A 27,958-nucleotide genomic window follows, 5' to 3' on the forward strand; every position below is an offset into this window, starting at 1 on the left:
TAATTAAGTTAATCGGAATTTAGTTTATGGTGAAGGAGGCCTATCAATATAGTTGCTTAAAAGTCCTTATAATTAACATAACATAACACTATAACTTAATATAAGTGTACTATAAAATTACATTAATTATTATAATTTCATTACAAGTCATGATAATGAAAAAAAAAATCATATTATGAAACTGACCATATTAGATAGAAAAAAGTATTACGATATATTTTTGTATACAATACTTAAAGAAGTGTTTTAGATGTTATAAAATACGTTAAACTGGTTGACTAAACGCTTGTATATTTAGCATATTTTACAAAGCATCGACCAACACTTAAAGCTGGCAAAATTGACAGCACATGCCATCTACTGGTGAGAAATCAAATCAGTTTTATCTTTTTTGCATGTCCAGCTGATGGTTCAATGTAGTCCTTTTTTATAACAAGAAAAAGAGCCTATGCATGAAAGTGGAATTTTATTTTACAGTGAAATGAATAGGAAAAATGCATTCGGTTCTCACCTCTACATTATTACTAATGGAAATAAATAAGATATTTAAATTAATCTATTATAGCAACTACAAATTATGTTAATACATACACATGGATTTCAAGTAAAATGAAATGTAAACATGATAACATATTAAGAGGAAATACATTTCTACATTTAGCTCATGATGTTTACAATGTAGTTAACTTTTGTGTTGGTGTTAAGAGCAGTAGAATAAGTCAAGTGCCATAACTGTTGTTGTTGTTAGGTTGCTAAACTGTTGAGGTGGAAGTAACAAGGTCAAACAATGTCACACTGCCCACAGCAGACAGTCACCACTTGCATAGTCCAGAATAATATTTAGCATTTAAGAAAACTGGTAATTAGAAAAAATAAAAAAAATTCTCATACCCTTTTTAACAAAAGTTTAAATGGAACATAGTGGGGGTCTTGGGCTTAAAGCCTCTAATATAAACAAAGACAATTTTTTAATCGTTTTATCTATATTATAAGATAACATTATATTAACATGTCAACAAATAAAACAGAACTCGGTCAATGGCAATGTATTGCTTCACTGAAATCACTTACAATAACAGTTTGTGAAATATTTTATCGAATACTGTTGAAATGCATGGTGACGACAGGCTATGTTGACACTGAAACACTGTTATTGACATGTATTTTTGTACACATGAATTGGTCTTTTCCTTTTGGCAAGCATGGGGGTTGAGTTTCCAGCCATTGCTGACAGGCATGCTTCAGGTCAGACGCGAACCCTGTCTGTCTCTGGTCTGGTCTAAATATTGATCCCAATTTTTTTGAGCTGAGCTGGCAGCAGACCCCCTCGATCTCTGCCCGTCTGGTCAATGAACCTACACTTTATGCTGATCAGATGCCATCAGCTTTATTATTACTGTAGGTCCAGCACACATCAGACAATCCCAAACTGTTATTAAAGATTTCTGCACATTAATTTCTCTTTTTTGTAAAAATGATTGTGCAGTCTGTAGCATGTAAATTCCCTTATCAATGAACCCTTGTGCCTCACAGCCCCAAAACATACAGCAGTGTACATTTGCAGTTATCTTACATAGTGGATTCTTAAACAGTTTTTTCTTTTAAAAACTGGAACAAAAGCGTGGAACAATAGAGAAAACTGCAAAACATTTAACATCAACTTATAAATAAAAATATAAAAATACTGTGCCATTGATTGTAGATTGTAAGCAATGGCGTAAATAATTTATTTGTCCTTAAACATTATTAATATTATTATGTTTTTAAATGTTTGTTTTCTTTGTGCACACTATAAAATAATGCACTATGAAATCCCCCTTATAGCATTTAAAACAAACTTGACATGCAGGGATGCTGCTGTGAAAACAATTACTCAAAAGAAACAGTAGAGGGAGCAACAACATCACAATGCACAATAAACCAAGCAATATAATAACATAGGTTTGCTGCAAAAAGAGTAACCATGCATATTAAACATGCACACTTTAAACATCCTGTTTTACCCGTTTTTTTTTTTTTTTTTTTTTTTGCAACAGCCTGGAGAAAACATTTGTGCACCTGTTACTTTTTTTGAGTCTTGACTGTGTGTAATTGTGGGATTAAAAACTGGAACGTGGCTGAATCTCCCGTTCCACACTTGGCATGCTGGGTGTGTCCCGACAAACCAGTCTGTGGCGAAAATGTCCGCTAAACAGAATATAGATGAAGGGATTTATACTGCTGGCTGCGTAGCTCAGGCACACCGATAGGTAGTAGCAGGTGTGGTATGCTAATGATGGACGAGGTACACTCAGGTTAACAAGCTGAAGCACATGGTAGGGCCCGACACTGACCAGGAAAACAGCCACAAGAACCAGAACCATTTTAGTGAGGCGGACGATACGTTCTCGAGGCAGGCTGGTGCTATACCTGAAAGTGTGCAAGACAAAAGAACATAGGTCAAATGTAGCCAAAATCCTAAGTAATGTTCTATCTATCTATCTATCTATCTATCTATCTATCTATCTATCTATCTATCTATCTATCTATCTATCTATCTATCTATCTATCTATCTATCTATCTATCTATCTATCTATCTATCTATCTATCTATCTATCTATAACTCTTAAGTATTTAATAAAACCTGTGTTTAAGTTTTTATACCCACTGCATAACTATAACTTGAAGTGGACATCTATTAAATACAAGTTTACAGTACATTTGGCAGGTGCATTCATCCGTTAACTTGCTGTGAAAACAAGGTATACGTTTTACCAGTTTATGTGTTCCCTGGAAATACATTTTCATGCCCTTGGTGTTTGTAGCGCATGCTTTGATAAAGCAACCTTGTAAATTAATTGCGAATTTTTAAGATTCTAGCTTGAAAGGATGCTGTCATATACAGTGCTAGCAGTAATGAAGATTTATTCACCTGTGAGCCTTTTTATTCTTGCGATACATCTTCCAGGTGTAACACAGAATCAGTATATAGCAGGTGAAAATTAGAGGTAATGGCAGAAAGAAAGAGGTCACGGTTTGGTAGATTGTGTACCTAAAAACACAAAGGCCTGTCAAACGTATAATGTCAATCTGGGTAAAATACACATAGATAAACCCTTAAAGGGAAAGTTCACCCAAAAATGAAAATTCTGTCATCATTTAATCACTCTTTTGTTGTTACAAACCTGTATAAATGTCTTTGTTTTGATTAACATAAAGTAAGATAATATTTTTGAGCCCCATTCACTTCCATAGTATTCTTTTATCCTACTATGGAAGTGAATGGGGCTCACAAACAAAATATCTTCCTTTGTGTTTATCAGAACAAAGAAATTTAGTTTGTAACAACATGAGAGTGATTAAATTATGACAGAATTTTAATTTTTGGGTAAACTATCCCTTTTATCCTTTCTCATGTTCACTTATTATTTCAAATAAAGATTAATTGATTGTTTAGAGTGCCAAATTTGCGAATTTCTGAACTTTCTAAAAATGATAACAAGAAATCAAAAATTTATATGGCACAAAAGAAGCATTTATCTGCATTTCTCTCATTTTTCCTATCCTTTAATTTTTTTAAGAATTGTTGTCAAGGACATCCGATTCCAAAAATGCTCTTCTCCGTAGCCTACTGCCAGGTTTCATAAAAAACCTTCAACATCCACAGAACCATGTTGTACAAACGGTTATAGACTATATAAAGGTAAAAAGATAAAAAGTTCTTCTATGGCATCACTGAAACCGGACGGCCAAAAGTGCAAGACAGACTAACATCAAAGCAGCACAACTGTACGGTTATTAAAATAATAAATGATAAGAGATGGGATAATGCACAAGTTAAGCAGAACCACTTACCAGAGCACCTCTTTAGGAGAGACCAGGTTCAGTGAGCAGCTTTCCAGTCCATCCCTAAAGCGGATAACTTTGGAGTGGATCCAGGCTGGTAGGACCATTACGAGGGAGGCCGCCCATACGAAGAGGTTAATACGAATTGTCCTCGATCTGGTTCTGAGGCTCAACAGGCGAAATGGATGAACAAGGGCCAGGTATCTGGAGTAAATAAATAAAATGTATACCGGTATGCATAATATAAACTTTATTGCCAGACCATCAGAGAATAAGTGTTAGACAACATTTTGTGATTGTATATTATTGTTTACATATATAATTCAATTTTTTTATAGTTTCTATAATAATTGTACTTGACTTTTGCTAATGTTTTTAAAAATCTGTATAAACCGACTTGTTTTCAAAGGAAAAAGTAGCAGGGAATGAGTCCACTGGTAAACAGTGTATGATGAAAAGGTTTTGACTTTATTCGTTTAAAATTGTCTTTTTAAACCCAAAAATAACATTCGTTAAAAGAATACATTGCCAAAGGTTCCTGCTGATATTGGGATATAAGGTTGAATATGGAAAGTCAAATGCCAAATAATTGCGCCAAGTGCGCCCTCTTGTGGTTTACTAACTGCCTGGCAGATCAAAATCACACTGTTGCACTTACAGTATAGTTTTGGCTGAAAATACAAATATTTGTACTGCTTATTTCAAAAACATATTTAAAATGTATTACAGACTGCTGAATGGATTATTTGCAATGCAAACAGTAAAACAATTATAATACACCCTATTCATGATACAGAACCCTAAACTAATAACCCTTCCTGACATGAACAAAATGCCTGGGGATACATATAACATTAAAAAGCTATTTCTTGTTTGACAACTGGCACCAGTGGCCTTGCTGTACCCCCTTCATTGAAGATTTCACAGCATGAGCAGTTAATCTTGGTGCAAATTTTAAATTGAACATCAATGATTCAGAGAGGTCATTTCACTTTTTGTTGAATATTTATAACAGTATGAATAAGTATTAATAATCCATATTAGAATAAAAATGAGTAGCAATCATTTTTCATCACACGAGGGTGCACAACACCTGCTTGACTCTCGGCTCCAAGCACCTCATTAGAATTTTATTAGGAAAAATCAATTTTGATCGACCCCAACTCTCTCTCTCACACTCACATTTTGGGATTTCCGTAATCATTTACTTCCCCTCATGTCCAAAACAGAATGAGATTCTTTGTAATGTGGTGCACAATTCCAAAATTGTAAAGGATGCTTTTCTTTTGACCATACAAATGCCAAAAGATATTTGTGTCTTTTAAAACTTTTTTAACCCTTTTTTGGCTCACACGGTTTAAAGAAACATGATTCTATTAGGCTACTCTTTGTGGATGATTCAACCATAATATGTCATGATTTAAGGTAAATAATGTGAAGAAAAAGCCTTTGAATTGGAAAGAATTGCATAAAGGATGCTTTGCAGACAAAGCCCGGCACTGGATAATTATGTATTTGATTTCAAACCTGTCCAGGCTCATAGCAGTCATGACTGCAGCACATGCCACCTGGTTGCAGTTATCCAGAGAGGTGATGATTTTGCAGAGGGTGCTGCCAAAGACCCAGTGTCCTCCACGTGCCCACTGATGAATCAGAAAGGGCATGACGGTCACGTGAACCAGGTCGGCTACAGCCAAGTTACCCACATACACATCTGGTACGGTCTTTTTGGCTGACCTGCATTAAAGACAAAAAAGAGCTTCTTGTAGGAATGCAGAAAGAGTCAAGAGAGGCGTAAGAAATAAAACTGTTGCAAGCAGCAGTACACATGTCTGCATAACATCCAAGAACTCATGGGGACTGAAACATTTAATTTTTATGAATTTTGAAGGTCATGGTTCATATGTATTGTTTCATATTAGATGGATGGACAAGGTCGTGGGTACGATTTCCAAGGAACACTTAATAAAGCACTATAGTATTGGTTAAAAGTGTCTACCAAATGCATAAATAGCTTGTCTTGTTATCTACCTGTATGAGTAAATGGTTAAAGCTAAACAAAATACTAGACAGTTTTATATTTCACCAACCTGCAAACCTACCTTAAAATAGTGACCAGGACGAGAACATTTCCAACAAGCCCAGTGGAACACAGAAATCCAACAAACGCGGGAAGGATTTTGGTTTCCGTGAGGTGAACAATATTATAATAATCATCACTTGAATATCCAGATACGTTCTCATTAGTGTTTGATCCATTGTCCAATTTGAGCGTAAAGTTCCAAACAACAGGGTCCAACTCCACCATGGCGAAAACGCAGAGCTGGAGGCTGCTGATGGGTTTAACAAATCATTTCCTTTTCATTCTGTACGAAAAGAAAGCTGTGAAACCTTACAGTATCCCTGGCACTTAGATTTTTATGACAGGTCGATTTCAGCATCCTCCTCACCGGCACTGCGCACTGATGTCTCCACTTATGCCCGTGCGCGCATCGTCTCGCGCGCTGCCCATGACGCACTCCATATGTCGACAGGTTGCCTACAAAATAGCTACATTTAAAGGTCTCTTCGCAGTGTTGAAACAGTACTAAAAGAGATTTGGCACTGCTAACTTTATTAACAAAATAATGATTCACAAAATATAAACATCCCTACATACGCACAGTGTCTTTTCTGCCATCATAATATTAAAAATTCTAATTTTCATTCATTATTAGCAAAATATAGTAGGAATTCAGGTAGATTGTGATACTTTTGACATTGAGATGACTGGCCAAAAACTATCCCTATCTACCTGAAGTCACCCTAGCACAACATACTGACGCATTCTCCTTAAGAACGCTCTTTTGGAGGAGAAACGCTTTTTAATACCCTCATAGGACTGCATTAAACCTGCATTGAAATCTTCTTTTGTTTCTTTCAATAAGCACAGGACTGCAACGTTTATTGAACACAAAAACTCCCTAGTTACTACTTTAATGGAGATGTCCTAATGAAAGGTAAACTCTTGCAGTGTTACCTTGGTTACACCTACATAAGGTGTTTCACAAGGGCACCATAAAGAATACATTCAATTTAGATCACAACCTTCTGCCTTGTTTATATATCAGCATGTAAAAGATTATAAGAGATAACTTTTTTTGTTCCCACACAGAAATCTGATGTATTTGAATATATACAGGTATATCGCAATATAAATCAGATTTATGTATTGACTGCAAGATATATTTATATATAAAAAAGATGAAAAGCCTTTGGTATGTTACCAAAGACTCCTTAAAGATCTATAGATCGTGTATTATATGTTCTCACCCACACTGAGAATTTCTTTGACTTTTCTTTAACATAAATCTGTAATTCAGCACCTTATTGACACAGCAGCAATACTTGCATACTTCATGTTCAAACACTGTAATTTTTCACTGTAGGCATGATGTAAACGTGCAGAGGAAACAATGAAGATCGTGGCATTCGAGTTGGTCTATGTGAACTCCATACAGTATGTGGTGAGTGTTCTTATGAATCATACACCAGCACTATAGATCTAACTTAAGCTGTTCGGTTAAGTGCTACAGATAAATGTAATCGAGGTAAAGGGAGGAAATGAGCATGTGTGAAAATAGGACAAAATGCTGTACATCTGAATCTGTCCTCTTATGAACATTTTTTATCAGTGCACTGCACAGCCTTTATCAAACACACCAGCAGGAATACATTTCCTTAACAAAACTTTGGCATGCACTGTGGGGATTTATATTAAACTGCTGTATTAGTAAACTGACCACCACAATGTTGTAATTGCTTATTTGCACTGTTGACAGGAAATTAGCATGAAGCAATGTACTGCTTTGATAATGAAGTATGGTCATAAGTAAATAAGCTGCCTATAGATATAGTGTAGGTGAAAGACCATTATAGAGAGACAGTGTTTTATAGCTCAGCTTTGCATTCCGTTTTGTTTATTTTAACTAATAGTGATTACTAAAATGTAAGTTTAATCAATTTGAAATTACAATTAATTAAACTTTCATAGTGATGTGAAGAGTTGCTATAAATTATAAACATTATAAAACAATATATTTATTTATTTTATCATTTATACAACTCTAAGTAATCAAGAAAGTTGAAATGAATTGTAAATTTAAGTTAATTACTCAAATTAACTTTTATGCAGAAACACACACCAACAGATTTGTTTAATAGACATTCACCAGCTATTTGGGTAAACATAGCCGTTGGATTAAATTAACCCAGAAAATGTTCACATTTGACACAACAATGGGTTAACACAATCCAGCAATTTGGGTTGAATTACAAACAAACAGGCTGTGTTCGTCCTTTTTTGAGCCAGTGCAGTGTTGTTTTTTTTTTGTGTATCCTAGGTTCCTATTTCTCTAACTCAAGCATTGTATTAGCAATGCAAAGCTCATGGGTTCAAGGACACACATACAGTAAATCAACACCAATGTATAGCTTGAAACCACTATACACCTTAAAAAATCCTGGGATATATATTTTTAACCTAGCATTGGATCACAAAGGAACAAACCCTCTGTTATATTAAATAAACCCAGAAAATGTTTATATTTGACCCAACAATGGGTTTAAACAACCCAGGATTTTGGTTTAAAACAACTCAGCATGGGTTAAATTACAACCCAACGGGATGGGTTCGTCCCTTTTTGATGTTTTAATGTAATGCATTTAACCTAACACTCACACAAACTTGTTTACATTAGACTTCATTTGACCTAATACTCATACTCAGCAGGTGTTTCACTGTGAATGAAAGGTTGCGTAATTAAAAAAATCCTTGCTGAGTACAAGAACAACAAAGCAGCACATCACAGAGTCTTGCAACAAAGATATTACAGATAAAAATTCTTCTCTTCTTCTAAATACAAGACCTATTACATCCCATTTACTTGTAGCAAATAAAGGAACCACACAAAGGCTTTTTTGCTTAAGTGACTTAAAAGTGTATCCAAAGTCTACAGTGCATTTAATCTATACATTTCTTTATTCTAGTATGCGTGTTCCTTGAGAATCGAACCCATGATGTGCATTGTTAATGCAAAGCTTAACAAACTGCACTACAGAAGCACATACCTGTATTGATAAAAAGAACCGTTTTATTTTCAATAAATACCAACAATCGATCCCAGCAACTATGTCTGTCAAGCTTTGGTGAAAAATAGTGGAAATGTTGTAGTTTGTAGCTCTCGGGTATCTCAATTTTTAAATGTAAAAATATCCCTGCAATTAAATTCATATGGTGAATTGCTACAAGACAATAAAAACACCACAGTCGCCTTTGACTTGCTCACTGCATGGGGTACCAAACAAAAAACATAAAATCTTTCAAAAAGGTTTTTCTATTCAAAACAGTGACTCTGAGACATATACAACACTATAACTGTACATTAGGATTTTCCATAAAGTTGGTAAAACAAAGTGAAAGGCTCTACAATAAAAAGTGATTAAAATGATTAAAGTGTCTTGATAAAAATATTTTAAATCAATATGCAGAATTATTAGGGGTTAGCTTAGCTATCTTCTCTGACCACATGTTCAGTGGAACCTTTCAACCTGTAACCTATTCCACACTATGAGAAAAATGGTCCCTAGCTGTCACTAGGTCTGTACCCTTTCAATAATTACACCTTTGCACCTAAAGAATTTATAGTACCTTAAAGGTGCAGTGTGTAAATTTTAGCGCCATCTACTGGTGAGGTTGAAAATTGCAACCAACGGCTTATTCCACTGCTCACCCCTCACTTTTGAAACACATAGAAAAGCTACGGTAGCCGCCACTGGACAAACATGTCATCGTCGGAGACAACTTGGTAAAAAAATTGTCCGTTAAGGGCACAAAATGGCGACTTCTATGTAAGGGGACCCTCTGTGTATGTAGATAAAAAGGTCTCGTTCTAAGTTAATAAACACATAACGGTTCATTATGTAAGGTCTTTATACACCACTGATAATATAGTTTTGTATATTATTTTGAATTTCTGTCAAGAGATCCTTCTAAAAATTACACACTGCACCTTTAACAGTGCATATTGGTACCAAAAGTTTGCATACAGTATCTGTACCTACTTACCATTGTCCATTTGTTAGTGCAAGAATGAGAAAAACTAGAATTCCTACCTTTCACATCATATACTGTGGTAAAACATGTCAACTTTATAAACATCAATACATTTAATAATTTAGCAGGCACTTTTATCAAAAGCAATACTAGCAGTACTGCTACACCAAATCATCAGAGTAAACCAGGGTTGTATTAAAGGGGTCGTAAACTTTTTTTTTATTTTATTATGTTCCTTGATGTCTACTTATGGAGAAAAACATAAAAATTTAAGTAATTTATGACCATTTTCCACCATGTTTTCATCCTCTGACTAAAACAGTCTGATCTGTGTTTCCCTTTAAATGCGTTCGTCTGGCTTTGTGCCCCACCCACTTCTATGATTGACAGCCTGCTGCTCCTACTGCAGTTTCACTGATACACCTTCTCAAACGCATTGTGCGTTTATTTATCTCGACCACACGAAATGAATTCTAGTACCACACAATCTGTTGAATGAATTGTGCTAGTATAATTTTTAAATGAAGGTTAAATTGGCATACACTGTAAAAAGTAAAAGTTGGATCAACTTAAATAAAATTACTTTAATTACTTTCCAACTGACATTCATAATATGAGCATGTTCCCATAACTATGTTCCTACATTCATCCTTAATAATGAACAATGTGCACCAAATTAAATATCACTGACGCATAGCAAAAGTTTCTTAAATAAAATAAAACAAACAATATAACAATGCTCAAATCCAGCCTGCATTAGAGTATATCCCAATCCAATTTTTACTCCTTGATCTCTTTAATTAAAGTCTAATAAAAGCCTGTGCAGCAACTGGGACAGATGAGTCATATTGGAAGCTTACAGTAGTTCAAAAACTCTATAGGTACTTACAGTATACTACTTATTAAACATTATATTATTCTGTTAGATTATATATCCAGTGAATGTTGTAATGAGAGACACAACCTCAAATATATGATAAAAGACTTAAACATTTTATTTAAAATATTTTTGGTTTGCAGATAGGTTAATAAACACTCTCATTTGCACATTTCAAACGAATACATTGTGAATAAATCTCATTGTGGTTTGTGAAGGTGCTGTAGGGTTAAAGTTTGCAGGTCTGAACAGTCATGGCGTTCTCAGGCCAGCTGTATGAGTTGACTGCAAATTCTTCATAGTCTGTGCTGTAGACGAGCGAACGAACGAAAGCCTCTTTATCCTGCGGCTCCGGGTAGACTGTTGCCAATTTGTGTTTATAGGCGTATTCCACAATCTGTCAAGCAAGGTGCATGTAAAACAATTACGGTAAAGCTGACACAGAATCTGTATTTTGTAGTTACATGAATTAAAGAAAGCAAATGATAAAAGCTGAAATGTCATTGAGATGTCATTTACAATTTGAGACCATTTTGAGTTCTCACAAACCTTCACAGTCAACCTGAAAGAAACATCCCGAATGTTACTGAGAGGAGGATACAGACGTCCCTCTTTGAGATGCTCCTCGGTCACCAGCTCAGCAATAGTCTACGGAAAAAAACAGGCAAAACTGATGATTATAATTAATCAGAACTAAAAACACTCAATTATACTGAACCCACATATTTAAAGTTTAAAAAGTTTAAAGCTAATTAGTTTCTTTGACAACCTTGCATTTAGTATTCTGCTGTTGTCCAGTTGTTTACAGGCGTGGGTTGTTTAGATTAATAAGCGGGTTTGTTTAGTCTGTGATTACATCAAGAATTGACAGGAGACAAAAACAATTACTAAAAGCTTTATCTCTCTAACAGAGGGTTTGACTCTGAGGTACAGAATACTGCATGGTCTATCTATCTATCTATCTATCTATCTATCTATCTATCTATCTATCTATCTATCTATCTATCTATCTATCTATCTATCTATCTATCTATCTATCTATCTATCTATCTAGTCTGCCTGTCTCTATCTGTCTATCTATAGTCTATTTATCCCTCTATCGATCGATCCATCTATCGATCGATTCATCTATCTTTCCATCCATCGATTCATCCATCCATCCATCGATTCATCTATCCCTCTATCGATCAATCCCCCATCAATCGATCCCCCTATCGATCAATCCCTCTATTGATCCATCTCTCTATCGATCGATCCCTCTATCCATCCATCCATCTATTCATCCATCCATCCCTCTATCGATCCATTCATCTATCCATCGATCCCTCTATCCATCCCTCTAACGACCGATCGATCCATCCCTCTATTAATTGATCCCTCTATCGATCCAGCCATCTATCTATCCATCCATCCCTCCATCGATCAATCAATCAATCAATCGATCCATCTATCAATCGATTCATCCCTGGATTCATCCATGCATCGATTTATCTATCCCTCTATCGATCCATCCATCTATCGATCCATCCCTCGATCGATCCATCCATCCATCTATCGATCCATCCATCTATCGATCCATCCATCTATCGATCCATCCATCTATCAATCCATCCATCTATCGATCCATCCATCTATCGATCCATCCATCCATCTATCCATCCATCTATCCATCCATCCATCCATCCATCCATCCATCCATCCATCCATCCATCCATCCTCCCATCCATCCATCCCTCAATCGATCGATCTCTCTATTGATCCATCCATCTATCAATAGATCCCTCTATCGATTCATCTATCGATAGATCGCTCTATCGATCCATCTATCTATCCATCTATCCCTCAAACTATCCATCTATCAATCGATCCATCCATCCATCTCTCTATTGATCCATCGATCAATCCCTCTATTGATTGATCCCTATATCGATCCATCCATCTCTCTCCATCCATCCCTCTATCGATCTATCCCTCGATCCATCCATCCATTCATCTATCATCCCTCTATCGATCCATTCATCCCTCTATCGATTGATCCCTCTATCGATCCATCCATCCATATATCGATCCATCCATCTATCGATCCATCCATCTATCAATCCATCCATCATCTATCGATCCATCCATCTATCGATCCAACCATCCATCTATCGATCAATCGATCCATCCATCCATCCATCCTCCCATCCATCTATCCATCCATCCATCCCTCAATCGATCGATCTCTCTAGTTATCCATCCATCTATCCATAGATCCCTCGATCGATTCTTCTATCGATAGATCTCTCTATCACTCCCTCGTTCCATCCATCTATCCCTCTAACTATCCATCTATCAATCGATCCATCCATCCATCTCTCTATTGATCCATCGATCAATCCCTCTATTGATTGATCCCTATATCGATCCATCCATCTATCTCTCCATCCATCCCTCTATCGATCTATCCCTCGATCCATCCATCCATTCATCTATCATCCCTCTATCGATCCATTCATCCCTCTATCGATTGATCCCTCTATCGATCCATCCATTCATCTATCATCCCTCTATCGATCCATCCATCCCTCTATCGATCTATCCCTCGATCCATCCATCCATTCATCTATCATCCCTCTATCGATCTATCCCTCGATCCATCCATCCATTCATCTATCATCCCTCTATTGATCCATTCATCCCTCTATCGATTGATCCCTCTATCGATCCATCCATTCATCTATCATCCCTCTATCGATCCATCCATCCCTCTATTAATTGATCCCTATATCAATCCATCCATCTATCTCTCCATCCATCCCTCTATCGATCAATCCCTCTATCGATCCATCCATCCATCCATCCATCCATCCATTCATCTATCATCTCTCTATCGATCCATACATCCCTCTATCGATTGATCCCTCTATCGATCGATTTATCCATCCATCCCTCTATTGATCGATCCATCCATCTACCTCTTCATCTATCCCTCTATCGATCAATCCCCCTATCCATCCATCTATCATCCCTCTATCGATCCATCCATCCCTCTATCGATTGATCCATCTATCGATCCATCCATCTATCTATCAATCCATTCCTCTATTGATCGATCCATCCATCCCTCGATCGATCGATCGATCCATCTATCTATCCATCCATCCATCCCTCTATCGATCGACCCATCCATCTATCCATCCATTCATCTATCTATCCATCATCCCTCTATCGATCCATCCATCCCTCTATTAATTGATCCCTATATCAATCCATCCATCTATCTCTCCATCCATCCCTCTATCGATCAATCCCTCTATCGATCGATCCATCCATCCATTCATCTATCATCTCTCTATCGATCCATACATCCCTCTATCGATTGATCCCTCTATTGATCGATTTATCCATCCATCCCTCTATTGATCGATCCATCCATCTATCTCTCCATCCATCCCTCTATCGATCAATCCCCCTATCCATCCATCTATCATCCCTCTATTGATCCATCCATCCCTCTATCGATTGATCCATTTATCGATCCATCCATCTATCTATCAATCCATTCCTCTATTGATCGATCCATCCATCCCTCTATCAATCGATCCATCCATCTATCTATCCATCCCTCTATCGATCGACCCATCCATCTATACATCCATCTATCTATCTATCCATCATCCCTCTATCGATCCCTCTATCAATCCATCCATCCCTTGTTCGATCAATCCCTCTATCCATCCATCCATCCATCTATCTATCATCCCTCATCGATCCATTCATCCATCCCTCCCTCTATCGAATGATCTCTCTATCAATCCATCTATCTATCCATCCATCCCTCTATTGATCGATCCTTCCATCCATTCATCCATCCATCCATCCATCCATCCATACCTCTATCGATCGATCGATCCATCTATCTATCCATCCCTCTATCGATTGAACCCTCTATCGATCGATCGATCCATCCATCCATCTATCCATCCATCCATCTATCCATCCATTCCTCGTTTCATCAATCCCTCTATCGATCCATCCATCTATCTATCTATCCATCCATCTATCAATCAATCAATCAATCGATTCATCCATCCATCAAACCATCCATCCATTTATTTAGTAATTTTCCTGTTTTCCATGTTCTTTTTCATGTAAATTTGCATTGAGACAATGCAAGATTATAAAAAGTCCTATATAAATAAACTTAAATTGAATTGAATATATTGGTCTTCCACCTGTCTGTCTGCCTGCGTGCAGGTTTATCTATCTATATGTAAATTTAAATGTAAAAATGTATTAGCATTAAATAAACCTCATGAAAATGACTAAAGAATTTTTTACTTGATACAGTATACCTTAACTCATGTAAGATCAACAATAGACATTCTGGGGTCCCAAATGGCACAAAAATTGGAGACCAATTCTGCCCTACAAAGGCAAAAGACCTTAACTCGCTAGAGTGTGAAACTGAGAAAAATGACTTTAAAGTTTAGACTTATAGTGAGTTTCAGTTGTCAGTTAATTGCTTCTTCATTTTTATTTTCTCGAAAAAACATAAAATTGACTCAAGATACTAATGCAAATAATAAAGGAGGTCTTGAATGTCTCAAAAATATCAAAAATATGCCTTTGTAGGGCAGAATTGCTCCAGCCCTACAACTGACGGTTCAGTCGAACACTGACCAACTGCACAGCATCATGTATCACCAGAAATTATGGAGAAAGAACGATTCTGCCCCTGCCCTTTGAAATTCTCTCTTCCATGACTCATCTACAGACCACAGGAAACGTGATCCAACCCATGCTGAGAGAACATCAGTCTCTGAGTAAGAGCTGCTCTCTGAGAGCATAAAGCCTTTGAGTGGAACTCAAAAATTTTCTTTACATTTATCAGCAAGTGGTCCTGTTTCCTCTGCTTTCAATGCCGAAATGGACAGTTTCAGTCACAACAGGACAACGGCTGACCGGGATTTAAATCGTCTCTCTTGTTTAGACCGTCTAATGCAACCGACTAATGCACCATCTGACTGATCTTAGGTGAAGCATGGCACAGCTTCCCAGATAAGTTTAACAGACTATGACATGACAATGAAACAGTCACAGCACATGAGATTAATGCGGGAAAGAGGTGGGAAAAGCTGAGTTTAGAAGAATGAGAAAAATAGGAAAAAACACAAAAGCAGTCATATTTGCATGGGCATATTTGTAGCAATAGCCAATAATACATGGTATAGGTCAAAATATTTGAAAAATCATTAGTATATTACAGATTTTCTCCATTGGTTTGGCTCATTTCTTGAAACAGAAATTACATTCTCAAAACTCTAAGATCATTTGGCAAAACAGTCTTACAGTTTAGCTCAACACTATAGCTCACTTGCAAAAGCTCATTTATTTCCCAAAACTGTTCACTCATGCTTCAAAACTAAATTCCTTTCCCATATAAAGCGTCAGTGCCACAAAAATGGCAAATATCCTTCTCAATTGCTTTGGCTCATTTCTTCAAACAGACTGGACATTCTCAACACTCTTGGGGCTCTATCTTACACCCGGCGCAATGCAGCGCAATGCGCAACGCAAGTGTCTTTCGCTAGTTTCCACCCTAATTTTCACGTTTAGCGCCGCGTTGTTTAAATAGCAAATGCATTTGCGCCCCCTTTGCGCCCATGGGCGTTCTGGTCTGAAAACGAGGTGTGTTCAGGCGCATTGTTGGCGCGTTGCTATTTTGAGGCAACTAAAATAGACTACGCCATTGACCAACAAAAACCTGGTCTAAAGTCTAAAGTCAATGGCGCAATGTGTTTTATGTTATTTAAAGAGCGCATTAGTAATATGCGCCTATAAACGAGAGGACAACGCGGGTTTGCTTATCACAAAGTACATGAATGCGCAGCAGCACAAAAATACTTTTAAATATGAAAGATTAAAGGATTGAATGTAAAAGATTATTATTGAGTCTCTTGGACATAAATGAGGACTAATTATGAGACATTAGAAGGCGCAAAGAGCTGCTTCACCTGCAGCCTGGTAAGTAAATAAATGCTTTGCTTTAAACAAATGCATCTGTTTTTAAATGTTTTTTTTAAATGCTACCTCACAGATTTATTATATGATGACTCTGTACCTGTGGATATGGTGAGATGAAAAACATTTTTAAGTAATGCTTATAAAAACACTTTGCTAAAAAACGCTGTCCAAAGTGCTGAAACGCGCATAGAGCCGTTTGTAAATTCTTTATCTCCTGTTTGTTACAAATAAAGTATTTTTAGAGTACAAACCTTATCTTACATACTTGTAAATTATTTTTGGATGATATTGGATAGCCATACATTTAAAGCAATTACAAGCCTGCTTTTTACTTCCATGACTAAAAGAAAACGGGTTTTAAAGGTTTTAATAAAAAATAAAAATTTCAATACAAGTGAAAACCAACACAATTATTTTAAATTAATCTTAAACTGGGGATCTTCTTCCTCCACTTAGTTTTTCAGTTTACAAAGTCCGTCAGCTAAATAGGGATTAGACATAGTGCCAGCGCAACTTGCTTTTAAAGGGAATGAGAGCTGTGACTCTCATTGGTTTACTGCACGTTACGCCCAAAATACTCCCATTACAATAGGACCTACCCTTTTTGACCATGCGCTCGGCGCAAAAACCATTTTTCCCGTCGTTAAATTAGCAAAAGTGGATTCGGACACGCCCATTTAGAGGTTGCGCTGTGCGCTTTAAACAATGCGCTTAGATCTTAAAAATAGGCCCTTGGTGCTTTTGTCAAAATAACGTGGATGGTTCGGCACAACACCACGGTTCACCTGCAAAAGCTCATACCTCTCAAAAAACAGTTCACTCATGTGTCAAAACTAAATATCCTTTTGATTTAAACAGTCAGTGCCCCCAAAATGCTTCGTCCCTTTGGTATTGTGTAAGCACTGCAAGTCAAAATGTTTAGATGTTTTGTCACTATGGCGAGTACCATTGAAATATCCCTTATGTCCATCTTTCCGTCTTAGCGCCCAGTCCTTTATTGACAATGGTTACTATACTGTTTTTTGTCTAGCTAACAGAATACAGTTGTGTATAAAACAGAAAAAAGAATTTTAGGGTAAGAGTAGCCTCCAAGGTTTGACATCACACATTGCACTCATACTGTCAAGGAAATTGTAACCACTATTATTCCCACAAAGTAACTTCCATACATCAGAGTAAAAAGAACATATATATATAGCATAATATTCTGTAATATAAACACAAAAAAAAAATATGCAGCCTACATAATTCTTTACTGGTCGCTGTCCTCACCCTCCTGGCCATCCACATGCTGCTGTCTGTCTGGCCACAGATTCTCGTCCACATCACAGTGTATATTCTCCCTTGCGATGCAACAAGGGAAGAAACAGCATGCATGTCGCAACCATCCCCTACACTGATCTTCTGTAATATCCTCACACACTGTGTTCATTGCATGGAGCAGGGACCTCTGATCTTGACCCGATGCTCATACATCCCACCTCCAAGCGGAGAAAAACTCATTAGGATTGAGGAAAGGAGAGTAAGGTGGTAGGAACACCATGACCATCCTTGGATGAGTAGTGAACCAAGCCCTGATGAGCCGGCCACGGTGGAAATTCACATTGTCCCATACATTGACATATTGTGGTAGAGGCCCTACGAGACCTCTCTCATTTTTAGGGATCAAATCAAAATGAAGGCAGTACTATAAGATGAGGAGCTTCTGTGTATAGTATGGGCCAAGACTGGGGATGTGAGTGGCCACATCATTCTCAGATATGGCAGCACACATAGTTATATTGCCCCCTTGCTGGCCTGGGACATCCATCGTGGCCCAGTGGCCAATAAAATTACGGCCACGTTTTCGGCCACGTTTTCTGCCCTAAGCCAGCTTCATCTACAAACACGAGGATGTGAGTGGTCTCATTTCCTTCCAATGCCATTATTCTCTACAAAAACGTAAACTCCTCCTTCGTTAGTCAAGTTTTAGTTTCACCTAACTGTCAATTGCTGTAATAAATGTATCAAATGTTCAAAGGATTCATGGTATTCATGATATTATGTTCTTGACTCATTTTGACAATTGAACAGACTATTATGCATGTGATGACTTATACATGAAATTACGCTGACACATTTTGGAGCGAACAACCATTAGACTGAGAATCAACCACTAAGTTTAGATCAACAAGATCTATTCACTTGGAAATTGTGCTAAATGTAGGCTTCATTTGCAAAGATGTACTGAGATATTGATAGATGTACTTAGACATTTGCAATTTGATAAAATAAATGAGAAATTCAATTATGTTGCGAACAATTGCCAAGTGGTTTGGAGGTTTGTTGTTTTGAGAATGTAATTTCTGTTTCAAAAAATGAGCCAAACCAATAGAGAAAAACTGTAACCCACACTGGCCGTGGGCGGGCCCTAGGGGTGTATCTATGGGTTTCTTTACTTTGTTTCAAATATTCAATCAACAATCATAAACTTTGCATTATTTGAAAGCTAAAACATTCAAAATTCATGTTCTGAGCTTGTTTTTGCCATTAATACACTGGAGTCAAAAGGATTAAATGAAATGCAGACGGACCGCATATTATTATGAATCTCTGTACTTATATATATATATATATATATATATATATATATATATATATATATATATATATATATATATATATCTTGTCCTATGGTTCTGATCATTTCAGACAAATCATTTGTCCAATCAGATAAGGTTTAAGAACTTAAAATGTCCTGGAAGCGCACATTGGGTAAGCGAGGTGTCTTTAGCGCACATCAGCCTTTGACTGATTTATGCCAAAACGATGCCAGCCAATGCAAAGCCAGCAAAGTTTGGATGGACAGGGGTAGAAACCAATCATGAAACGATTACAAGGATTCAAATTAAACCACAACATGGTCAGACATTCAGTTTACCTATATGGTGTCCCCAGATGTTTGACATGACAATTCATACATTTCAAGTCATTTCATGTATATTTTACCTCTGTTCCTATACCTATCTGAGTTGTTATGCCTTTTGGGCAAGATATGTCAAGTGTCTAGTTTCAAACAAGGCCAGAATTATAAATATAGACCATGGAGTTAAAGAGCTGCAGCCGTTTTAGTTTGGGCTTGTTGTTTTTCAGAAAATGCTCAAAAATAGGGATGCCAGTATAACAGGTTAAGTAAAGATAATGTTTCATAAAGATATTTTGTAAATTTCCTACTGTAGATATATAAAAATGTATCATTTAATATTAATATGTGTTGCTAAGGACTTTCATTTGGACAACTTTAAAGCCGATTCTCTCTTTTTTTAACCTAAATATTTATGCGATAAAATATATTATCGCCTAAATATTGTCCTATCTTAAAAATACATAAATAAAAAGCCTATTAAAGGATTAGTTTATTTTCTTAAAATAAATCCAGATAATTTACTCACCACCATGTCATCCAAAATGTTGATGTCTTTCTTTGTTCAGTCGAAAAGAAATTATGTTTTTTGAGGAAAACATTCCAGGATTTTTCTCATTTTAATGGACTTTAATGGACCCCAACAGTTTTAATGCAGTTTAAAATTGCAGTTTCAAGAGGAATCTAAACGATCTCAAACGAGGCATAAGGGTCTTATCTAGCAATTTTTGGAAAATATATAAAATAATATGCACTTTTAAACCAGAACTTCTCGTCTTTCTCCGGTCGGTTGACGAGCCAGCGCGACCCCACGCGATACGCCATGACGTCAAGAGGTCACAGATGACGTATGCGAAACTACGCCCCAGTGTTTACAAGTGTGGAGAAAGAGGACCGTTCCGACGTTGTTGTATGTCGAATGATACTAGTTAATGTCTTTGTGTCAGTTTATTGTTTAAAATCGTCCACAAATGTGCGTTTCACATGTTACACGTGACCTTTTCACGGCATTACGCAATTCCGTGAGGTCGCGCTGGTGCGTCACACAACCGGAGGAAGACGAGAAGTTGTGGTTTTAAAAGGACATATTTTTTATTTTTCTTGCCAAACTTGACAATCGTTTCACCAGATAAGACCCTTATGACTCGTTTGGGATCGTTTAGAGTCGTTCGAAACTGCAATTTTAAACTGCATTAAAACTGCTAAGAGCTGGGGTCCACTAAAGTCCACCAAAATGAGGAAAATCCTGGAATTTTTTCCTCAAAAACCATAATCTCTTCTCAACTGAACAAAAAAAGACATCAACATTTTGGATGACATGGTGGTGAATAAATTATCTGGATTTTTTTTTTATAAAATTGACTAATCCTTTAATTCAGCTTTCAGATGATGTAATCAATAAAAAATACCCTTATGACTTGATTGGTGGTCAAGGATCACAAATAAACAAAATAATAGAATGACCTATAAGACAGATGAGTCAGGTATGATATATTAGCTCTTTCTGCTTAACAAAAATCTATGATAGTGAGCAAAATAAGTCTTTTGAGATACAGAGCCCACTAATCTTCTTTCTCTTTACTGTTGAAAAAAGACGTCACAAACCTCTCATATCTGACAAAATACCAAAGTCTGCAATCGTGTTTTTAACAGTTTTAAAAACTGAAAGATTTCTCATCAAATTCATATTAGACCTAAGTATCTGAGCTTTGCTTTCCACATCAACTTTACAGCTTTATACTTTCATGATATATCAGCAAATGCCTCATTTACTCGATATGTCAAAAAACATTAACTCCATTAAATCTAAGTTATGAAGGAGCAAACGCTGAGCTACAGTATACAATTCCTCATATGAAGCAGGTGGCTATAAAGACTTAAAGAGAGATTAGTAGAAATATAAAAGGATTTTACTGTATCACCTCAGCCGTAACAAGGAAAATATCCTCAGGAATATGTCTCATAGCACAAGCGGTGACCCCCAACCCCACTCCAGGAAACACATAGGCATTGTTGCCCTGACCAGGGTAGAACTTTCGGCCATCTGGAAGGGTAACAGGATCAAAAGGACTCCCGCTAGCAAATATACCCCTGCCCTGAAATGTAAAATACAAACTGTACATAAAAAACAACCTTTTTACTTTCTCACACAAATAAACACCTCTAAAATTACCTCTGTAAGTGTGTAACACTGCTCAGCAGTACATTCGGCTTTGCTGGTGGGGTTGCTCAGAGCGAAGATAATTGGTCTCTTGTTAATGTTTGCCATAGTTTTAATGATCTCCTCAGTAAAAGCCCCCGTGATGGCCGCCACCCCTGAGGAGATAAATGGAGAGATATGGTACTTGTAGATTTTAGCACTGTTATCAAACCCGAGTTCGATTTCCACCTCCTCGCTTTAACACAGCAGGACATTTCATTTGTTTGCTCCATATTCTACTATTTATGTTCATTGTAAGTATCAGCATGATGCAGACGTTTACCACTTTAAGTGTGGACTTCACACAGTACAGACCCAGAATTACTACGCAATATGCAGTATATACAGTACAGTATATTTTTATATACCAATTATAGCAGTAGGCTTCAGTTCCTTCACAACATCCTCAAGCTTCCTCATTTGTGCATGTTCATGGGCAAACCTCTCTTTCTCATGGGTGAGGTTATCACGACCCTGTAGGAGATAAAGAGGGGAAGACAAATTGGGATTATCAATGTATGCAAGTCATACTGCACATATCAGACAGAGAACTGATTGTTTAATACTTCAGATAGTTGTAAGCAAGAAAAAGCATCATACAAGTGCCTTAAATTTACAGTGATTGCATTACACAACAAACTCATTATTGTTTAAAGAGACACAGTTCAACTATCAGGTTCAAATTACTTTGGGAACAGAATTTTTAATAATTGGAAAGAAAAATTAAGCTATTTCAAGAAAAGGTTTGCATCCTGCACTTGTTTTTTACTCTTTGGGCTCTATCTTACACACCCGCGCAATGCAGCGCAATGCGCGACGCAAGTGTTTTTTGCTAGTTTCCACCCTGCGCAATTATCATTTTCACGTTTAGCGCCACGTTGTTTAAATAGCAAATGCATTTGCGCCCCCTTTTGCACCCATGGGCTTTCTGGTCTGAAAACAAGGTGTGTTCAGGCACATTGTTGGCGCGTTGCTATTTTAAGGTAACTAAAATAGACTACGCCATTGACCAACAAAACCTGGTCTAAAGTCTAAAGTCAATGGCGCAATATGTTTTTTTGTTATTTAAAGAGCGCATTAGTAATACGCGCCTATAAACGGGACGACAACGCGGCACATTACATGAATGCGCAGCAGCACAAAAACGCTTTTAAATATGAAAAATTAAAGGATTGAATGTAAAAGATTATTATTGAGTCTCTTGGACATAAATGAGGACCGATTATGAGATGTTAAGGCACAAAGTGCTGCTTCTCCTGCAGCCTGGTAAGTAAATAAATGCTTTGCTTTAAACAAATGCATCGGTTTTTAAATGTTTTTTTTAAATGCTACCTCACAAACCATTTTTCCCGTCGTTAAATTAGCAAAAGTGGATTCGGACACGCCCATTTAGACGTTGCGCTGTGCGCTTTAGACAATGCGCTTAGATCGTTAAAATAGGGCCCTTTATGTTACTTATACTTTTTTGCTTTTAAAGGCTGAGTCCACGATGTTTGAAAGCCAATGTTGATATTTGAAATCACCTAAACAAACACGCCCCTATCCCAATAGAATCTGGACCTTCTGTTGATAGACCCGCCCCACATATACGCAACCTGGCAAGGATGTCGGTTAGTAGACACGCTCCTTACTGCTGATTGGCTATAAGTGTGTTTTGGTAGTCGTCCCGTCTCCTTTTCCAAAGCGTTTTTCAAACATCGTGGACTCCGCCTTTAAATAATTAAAGCACAAATCCATTGTACTTCAAAATTATTTACCTAGAGCAGGGGTTTCCAACCTTTTTGTGAGCAAGGGCTACCACAATAGATAAAACAATCTGGATGGCTACTTTATTTAAAAAAAAATTGTTTTACTTATTTTATTTTACTTGTTGATGTTTTATCATTGTTAAAATGTTAACATACATAAAAAACAAGCTAATATAAAAAATATGAAATAAATAAATATTACAATTGAAGTTATTAATAGAATGTGCTTTGGCGGGCACCTCACAGACTCTGTGCGGGCAACCTGGTGGGGGCACCATGTTGTAGACCACTGAACTAGAGTATATGTCAATAGTACTTAATAAAAAATAAAGGTCGAAAGAAACGATACCAAATGTAATATTAAAAAAATAAAAGAGCGCATGCAATATTTCCTCTGTTTTCATGAGCTGAAGAAACAACACATTATGTAACTCAATCACGTCCTTTCACAGATGCTTTCAAGTTTCAAGTTTGATTCATATATTTTCATGCTTAGAGCTGCTAATCCAGATGGTGACTGTGTAGCAGTTTCTCATGTAAGATGCTTGTCGAGATGTTGGGGATTTAGCTCCAGGCTGCAGTGCAATGAAGATGAGCGGTAGCATGAAAAATGACAGAGATCACAGACCTTCTCCATCACCATTTTACCTTTGCGCAAAATTGTTAGTTTATGGGAGGAAGGTGTGTACACTCTAAAAATGGCTGGGTTATTTTTGACCCATAATGGGTGAATATTGGACAGAATACATGCTGGGTTAAAAATTGACCCAAGTATTGGGTCAATTTTTAACCCAGCATGTATTCTGTCCAATATTTACCCATTATGGGTCAAAAATAACCCAGCCATTTTTAGAGTGTACCGTGATACGTCTATGAAAGTGACATGTTTGTCAAGATTGGAACGCATACTCGAAATGTGATCTCTGAATTTAACCCATCCCAGTAATGTACTGCTGAAACCGTCAATGCGAGTAAAAATTCCCAAACAAACAAAATAAGGTTCGGGTGAATGTTAACATGATCTGAAATACTCTGATATAATCTAACCTTCACGATAAGTCCTTTAGAGTCCACCATCCAGATCTTTTTCAAACACTGCTCTTGAGGAAGCCCCTCCTTCTCCATCGCCATGACGATGAGGTCAGCTATGCCCATTGCAGCCTGATAACATGAAAAAGCCAATATGTCATTTGAAAATCCAATATTTGAAAACTGTGTGATATACTGTTAATCTAAAATCGTCCTTCATAGTGTAAAGAAGACTGTGTGAAAAATAACCTTGATATCTTTAATATTGACTGAGTAAGGTAAAAATAGTGAAATTATAGATTGAAATCAAATTTTAATGCTCATAATCTCATATCAGGATTATAAGACTTTATCTTGGATTGCACAGACAAGGTCACAAATATATACATTCAGTCATCTGAACAGGCCAAACTTGTGTGAACTTCACTACGCTTCTATAAAAACGTTTGTTTGAAGAACATAAAAAATAGAGAATTCAACCGAGTGTTAAATTAGTAAATACTTGTTGTTTTATTCCTATACAAAATAATTATTTGTGCCTTTGTGCTGGGTGTCTATATAAATATTTATTTACCTTTCAAGTATTACGGTTTATTTGTACAGTATGGTCCAGCTCTACAAAGTTTAGTTACAAAACAACTGCTCTGTAGAGATCAATTAAACTCCCTTGTTTAAAATGGAAAACTGACGTCCTGGGGTCTCATTTATAAAACTGTGCGTAGGATCCTTACTAAAAACGTATGCACAAAAGCCAGGAATGGCATATGCCAAAAAATACTTAAATGTTCTCTTTATAAATCAAAAATCACCTGCAAGTGTGCGTACATGAATCATTCTCAGATCCCACCCTGCAAGCCCATTCTCCCATCAAGTTTGTTTTTTTATAGATCACAACCTTTGCGGAGGAACTGGCGTACGCACGTTTCCAGCCCTGTTTTGTGGAAAGCTTTATAAATGAGGCCCCTGGTCTGTTGTTAGCAGCGTTGTTAGTAATCATTATGGGTTTTTTAAACACTGTAATGCCGAAACACAATTTGCACATGTGTAACAAGCACACACACCTCTCCAGCACCTTGAAACACAATTGTATGGTCTGACATTTTGCTCTTGGTAATGCGAAGGGCAGCCAGCAGTCCGGCCACGGCCACTGCAGCAGTACCTGTAGGAGGCAAACACAAATACATTTCTGTCATAGGTTTTTATGATCTAACTTTTTAGGTAAAGTGGTAGTTGTTTTGGTTTGCAATTTGCTAAATTAAGAATAACTGATTAGAGACTTCAGCTATATGGATTTGTTAAGGCATCAAATTTCCAAAGTTTGGTTTAGTAGACTGAAATATATTTAGCTATTTTTAAGTCTGAACAGCAAGAAAGGTGTAAAATCCCATGCATATGATCCCAGACACATCCTAAAAGCATGCAAATGATCCCAAACACGTGACAACACATGTATTGTTTACTGTATTAAAACAGCTGCTTTCATTTGTATGAGATTTGTTTGTGTCTTGTCAATGCGCTGATGCTCACATCATTACTATAGCAACCGCTTAACATTTACCGGATACTACTGATTAGACAGGTCTGATTTGATCACTTACAGTACAAAATAACAAAATTATCTCAACATGACAATCTAAGCACCCAGCCTGGAGCCATAATACCATCTGCAATCGAATCAGTTCGAGAGGTAGTTTGATTGATGTTTGGTTACTTAAAATGTTTCTTTTAAAAATCCCTGAATTCCGTAATCAGGTATAATAAGACTACTTTAGCAATGTTATTTCACATAAATCACCTACATCCAGAGCTTCATTCATACTGACTAATGATGTGGTAATGGGATCTCCATTAGCACAACACTGAGTCTCAGTTATACTGAATTTACTGTGGGTGTTGTGTAATTTGTAAAATGAAGACGATTGAAGTGTATATGTGTCCATCATGTTCGCACCTTGTATGTCATCATTGAACGTGAGGTACTTGTTTCTGTATTTGTTTAGAAGACGGAAGGCGTTGACGTTGGCAAAGTCCTCAAACTGGATTAGGCAGTTCATCCCATACCTGTGTATAACAAAAACATCCACATATTTATTTTATTAATAAATCAAATACACACACACAAAAAAAATAGCTGGGTTATTTTTAACCCATAATGGGTAAATATTGGACAGAGCACGTGCTGGGTTAAAAATGACCTAATGTTGGGTTGTTGTTATGCAACCATGGGTTAATAACCCAGTCGATTTTAACTCAGCTGTGTGTTCTGTCCAATATATACTCATTATGGATTAAAAATAATCCAGACATTTTAAGAGTGCAGCAACCTTTATGTGGCGGTTTCCCGGACAGGGATTAGCTTTATCCAGGACCAGGCCTTAGTTTAATTAGGAAAAATAAGTAGTTTTAACAAACATGTCTTACTAAAAACATTACCTGTGTGCATTTTGAGGCAAAACAAAGGGCACCGATGTATTTTAAGATCTATAAGTACAAGTTGTTTTTAGTTTGGACAGCTAATGTTTCTGAAAAGCTTAAAGTTGTTTTTTGCATTTTAAATGATAAATTAAACTGTAACTCTGCTAATGTAAATGGTGAATGTTGAATGGACTGTAATTCACTTTAGTTTGAAGTATGTGCTGAATTGATAAAATGTAAATGTTAACTGCACTTTTCTTCAGCCTGCAGAGGGGGCCATTTAACTGCTCCTCAGTTCAGTACATGCGGGGTAGTACCGGGTATTCAAAGGGCTTTTATCACCTTCTCTAAAACATTATTATTTTCTTATTGATTTTTCCAGCCAATCTTAATAGTCAATGGACAGAAAGAAAGTTAATCTCTCATGTGATCAATTACCTGTAGATAATGAGAAGTAACTGTGGTCGATATTTGCCCCAGTGAACTAAAAACGTGCTTGGGGGGCACCTGCCAGCAAACAAGGGTACTGCAATACTTTGAAATTACCGAGAGAGTTGTTCATTGTTTTTTTTACAATTTAAAAAACTATTTAGCCTTAAGTTACTGTCTACACTGTCAAAATTAAAGGTACAAAGCTGTCACTGGGGCAGTACCCTTTAAAAAAAGTCCTAATATGTGCCATTTAGGTACAAATATGCATCTTTGAACTGCTAATATGTACCTTTGAAGTACTAATATGCACTTTTTGGGTACAAGGGTGTACATTTTTTGAAAGGGTTCTGTCCCAGTGACAACTTTTGTCCGTTTTTTTCTGAGAGTGTACCTATTACAAAAATCATAATTGGCTCTGGTCTGGGG

General features: G+C 36.8%; 2 protein-coding genes across 3 annotated transcripts in view; both read right to left on the bottom strand.

Moving 5' to 3' along the window:
* Positions 1 to 455: 455 nt before the first annotated feature.
* Positions 456 to 6,476, bottom strand: mchr2a (melanin concentrating hormone receptor 2a). The gene is made up of 5 exons (XM_055210462.2): positions 5,929 to 6,476; positions 5,354 to 5,563; positions 3,836 to 4,030; positions 2,913 to 3,032; positions 456 to 2,409 (listed from the first exon to the last, which is right to left on the bottom strand). Exons 1-5 carry the CDS (start codon positions 6,132 to 6,134, stop codon positions 2,100 to 2,102), a joined length of 1,041 nt encoding a protein of 346 aa, XP_055066437.1. The 5' UTR covers positions 6,135 to 6,476; the 3' UTR covers positions 456 to 2,099.
* Positions 6,477 to 10,892: 4,416 nt separating this feature from the next.
* Positions 10,893 to 27,958, bottom strand: part of me1 (malic enzyme 1, NADP(+)-dependent, cytosolic) — a 99,585-nt gene continuing 82,519 nt past the window's right edge. For both annotated transcript variants that reach the window (XM_055210465.2, XM_073872276.1), the window contains exons 7-14: positions 26,637 to 26,746; positions 25,747 to 25,844; positions 24,704 to 24,817; positions 22,277 to 22,382; positions 21,882 to 22,024; positions 21,631 to 21,804; positions 11,347 to 11,445; positions 10,893 to 11,194 (exon numbers count right to left, since the gene is read on the bottom strand). In XM_055210465.2, the coding sequence (XP_055066440.2) occupies positions 11,027 to 11,194; positions 11,347 to 11,445; positions 21,631 to 21,804; positions 21,882 to 22,024; positions 22,277 to 22,382; positions 24,704 to 24,817; positions 25,747 to 25,844; positions 26,637 to 26,746 (1,012 nt within the window). In that variant the 3' untranslated portion in view covers positions 10,893 to 11,026. The remainder of the gene's footprint in view (positions 11,195 to 11,346; positions 11,446 to 21,630; positions 21,805 to 21,881; positions 22,025 to 22,276; positions 22,383 to 24,703; positions 24,818 to 25,746; positions 25,845 to 26,636; positions 26,747 to 27,958) is intronic.

This window comes from Misgurnus anguillicaudatus, chromosome 10, assembly GCF_027580225.2.
Source record: "Misgurnus anguillicaudatus chromosome 10, ASM2758022v2, whole genome shotgun sequence".
Lineage (NCBI taxonomy): Eukaryota > Metazoa > Chordata > Actinopteri > Cypriniformes > Cobitidae > Misgurnus > Misgurnus anguillicaudatus.

Bases quoted from the DNA above. Each gene is read 5' to 3' on its own strand.
- mchr2a (XM_055210462.2), bottom strand. From the start codon at position 6,134: ATGGTGGAGTTGGACCCTGTTGTTTGGAACTTTACGCTCAAATTGGAC. The intron at 5,564-5,928 runs GTAGGTTTGCAG...TCTTTAATGCAG, and splicing joins GTCCTGGTCACTATTTTAAG to GTCAGCCAAAAAGACCGTAC. The intron at 3,033-3,835 runs GTAAGTGGTTCT...TTGTGTTTTTAG, and splicing joins TCTCCTAAAGAGGTGCTCTG to GTACACAATCTACCAAACCG.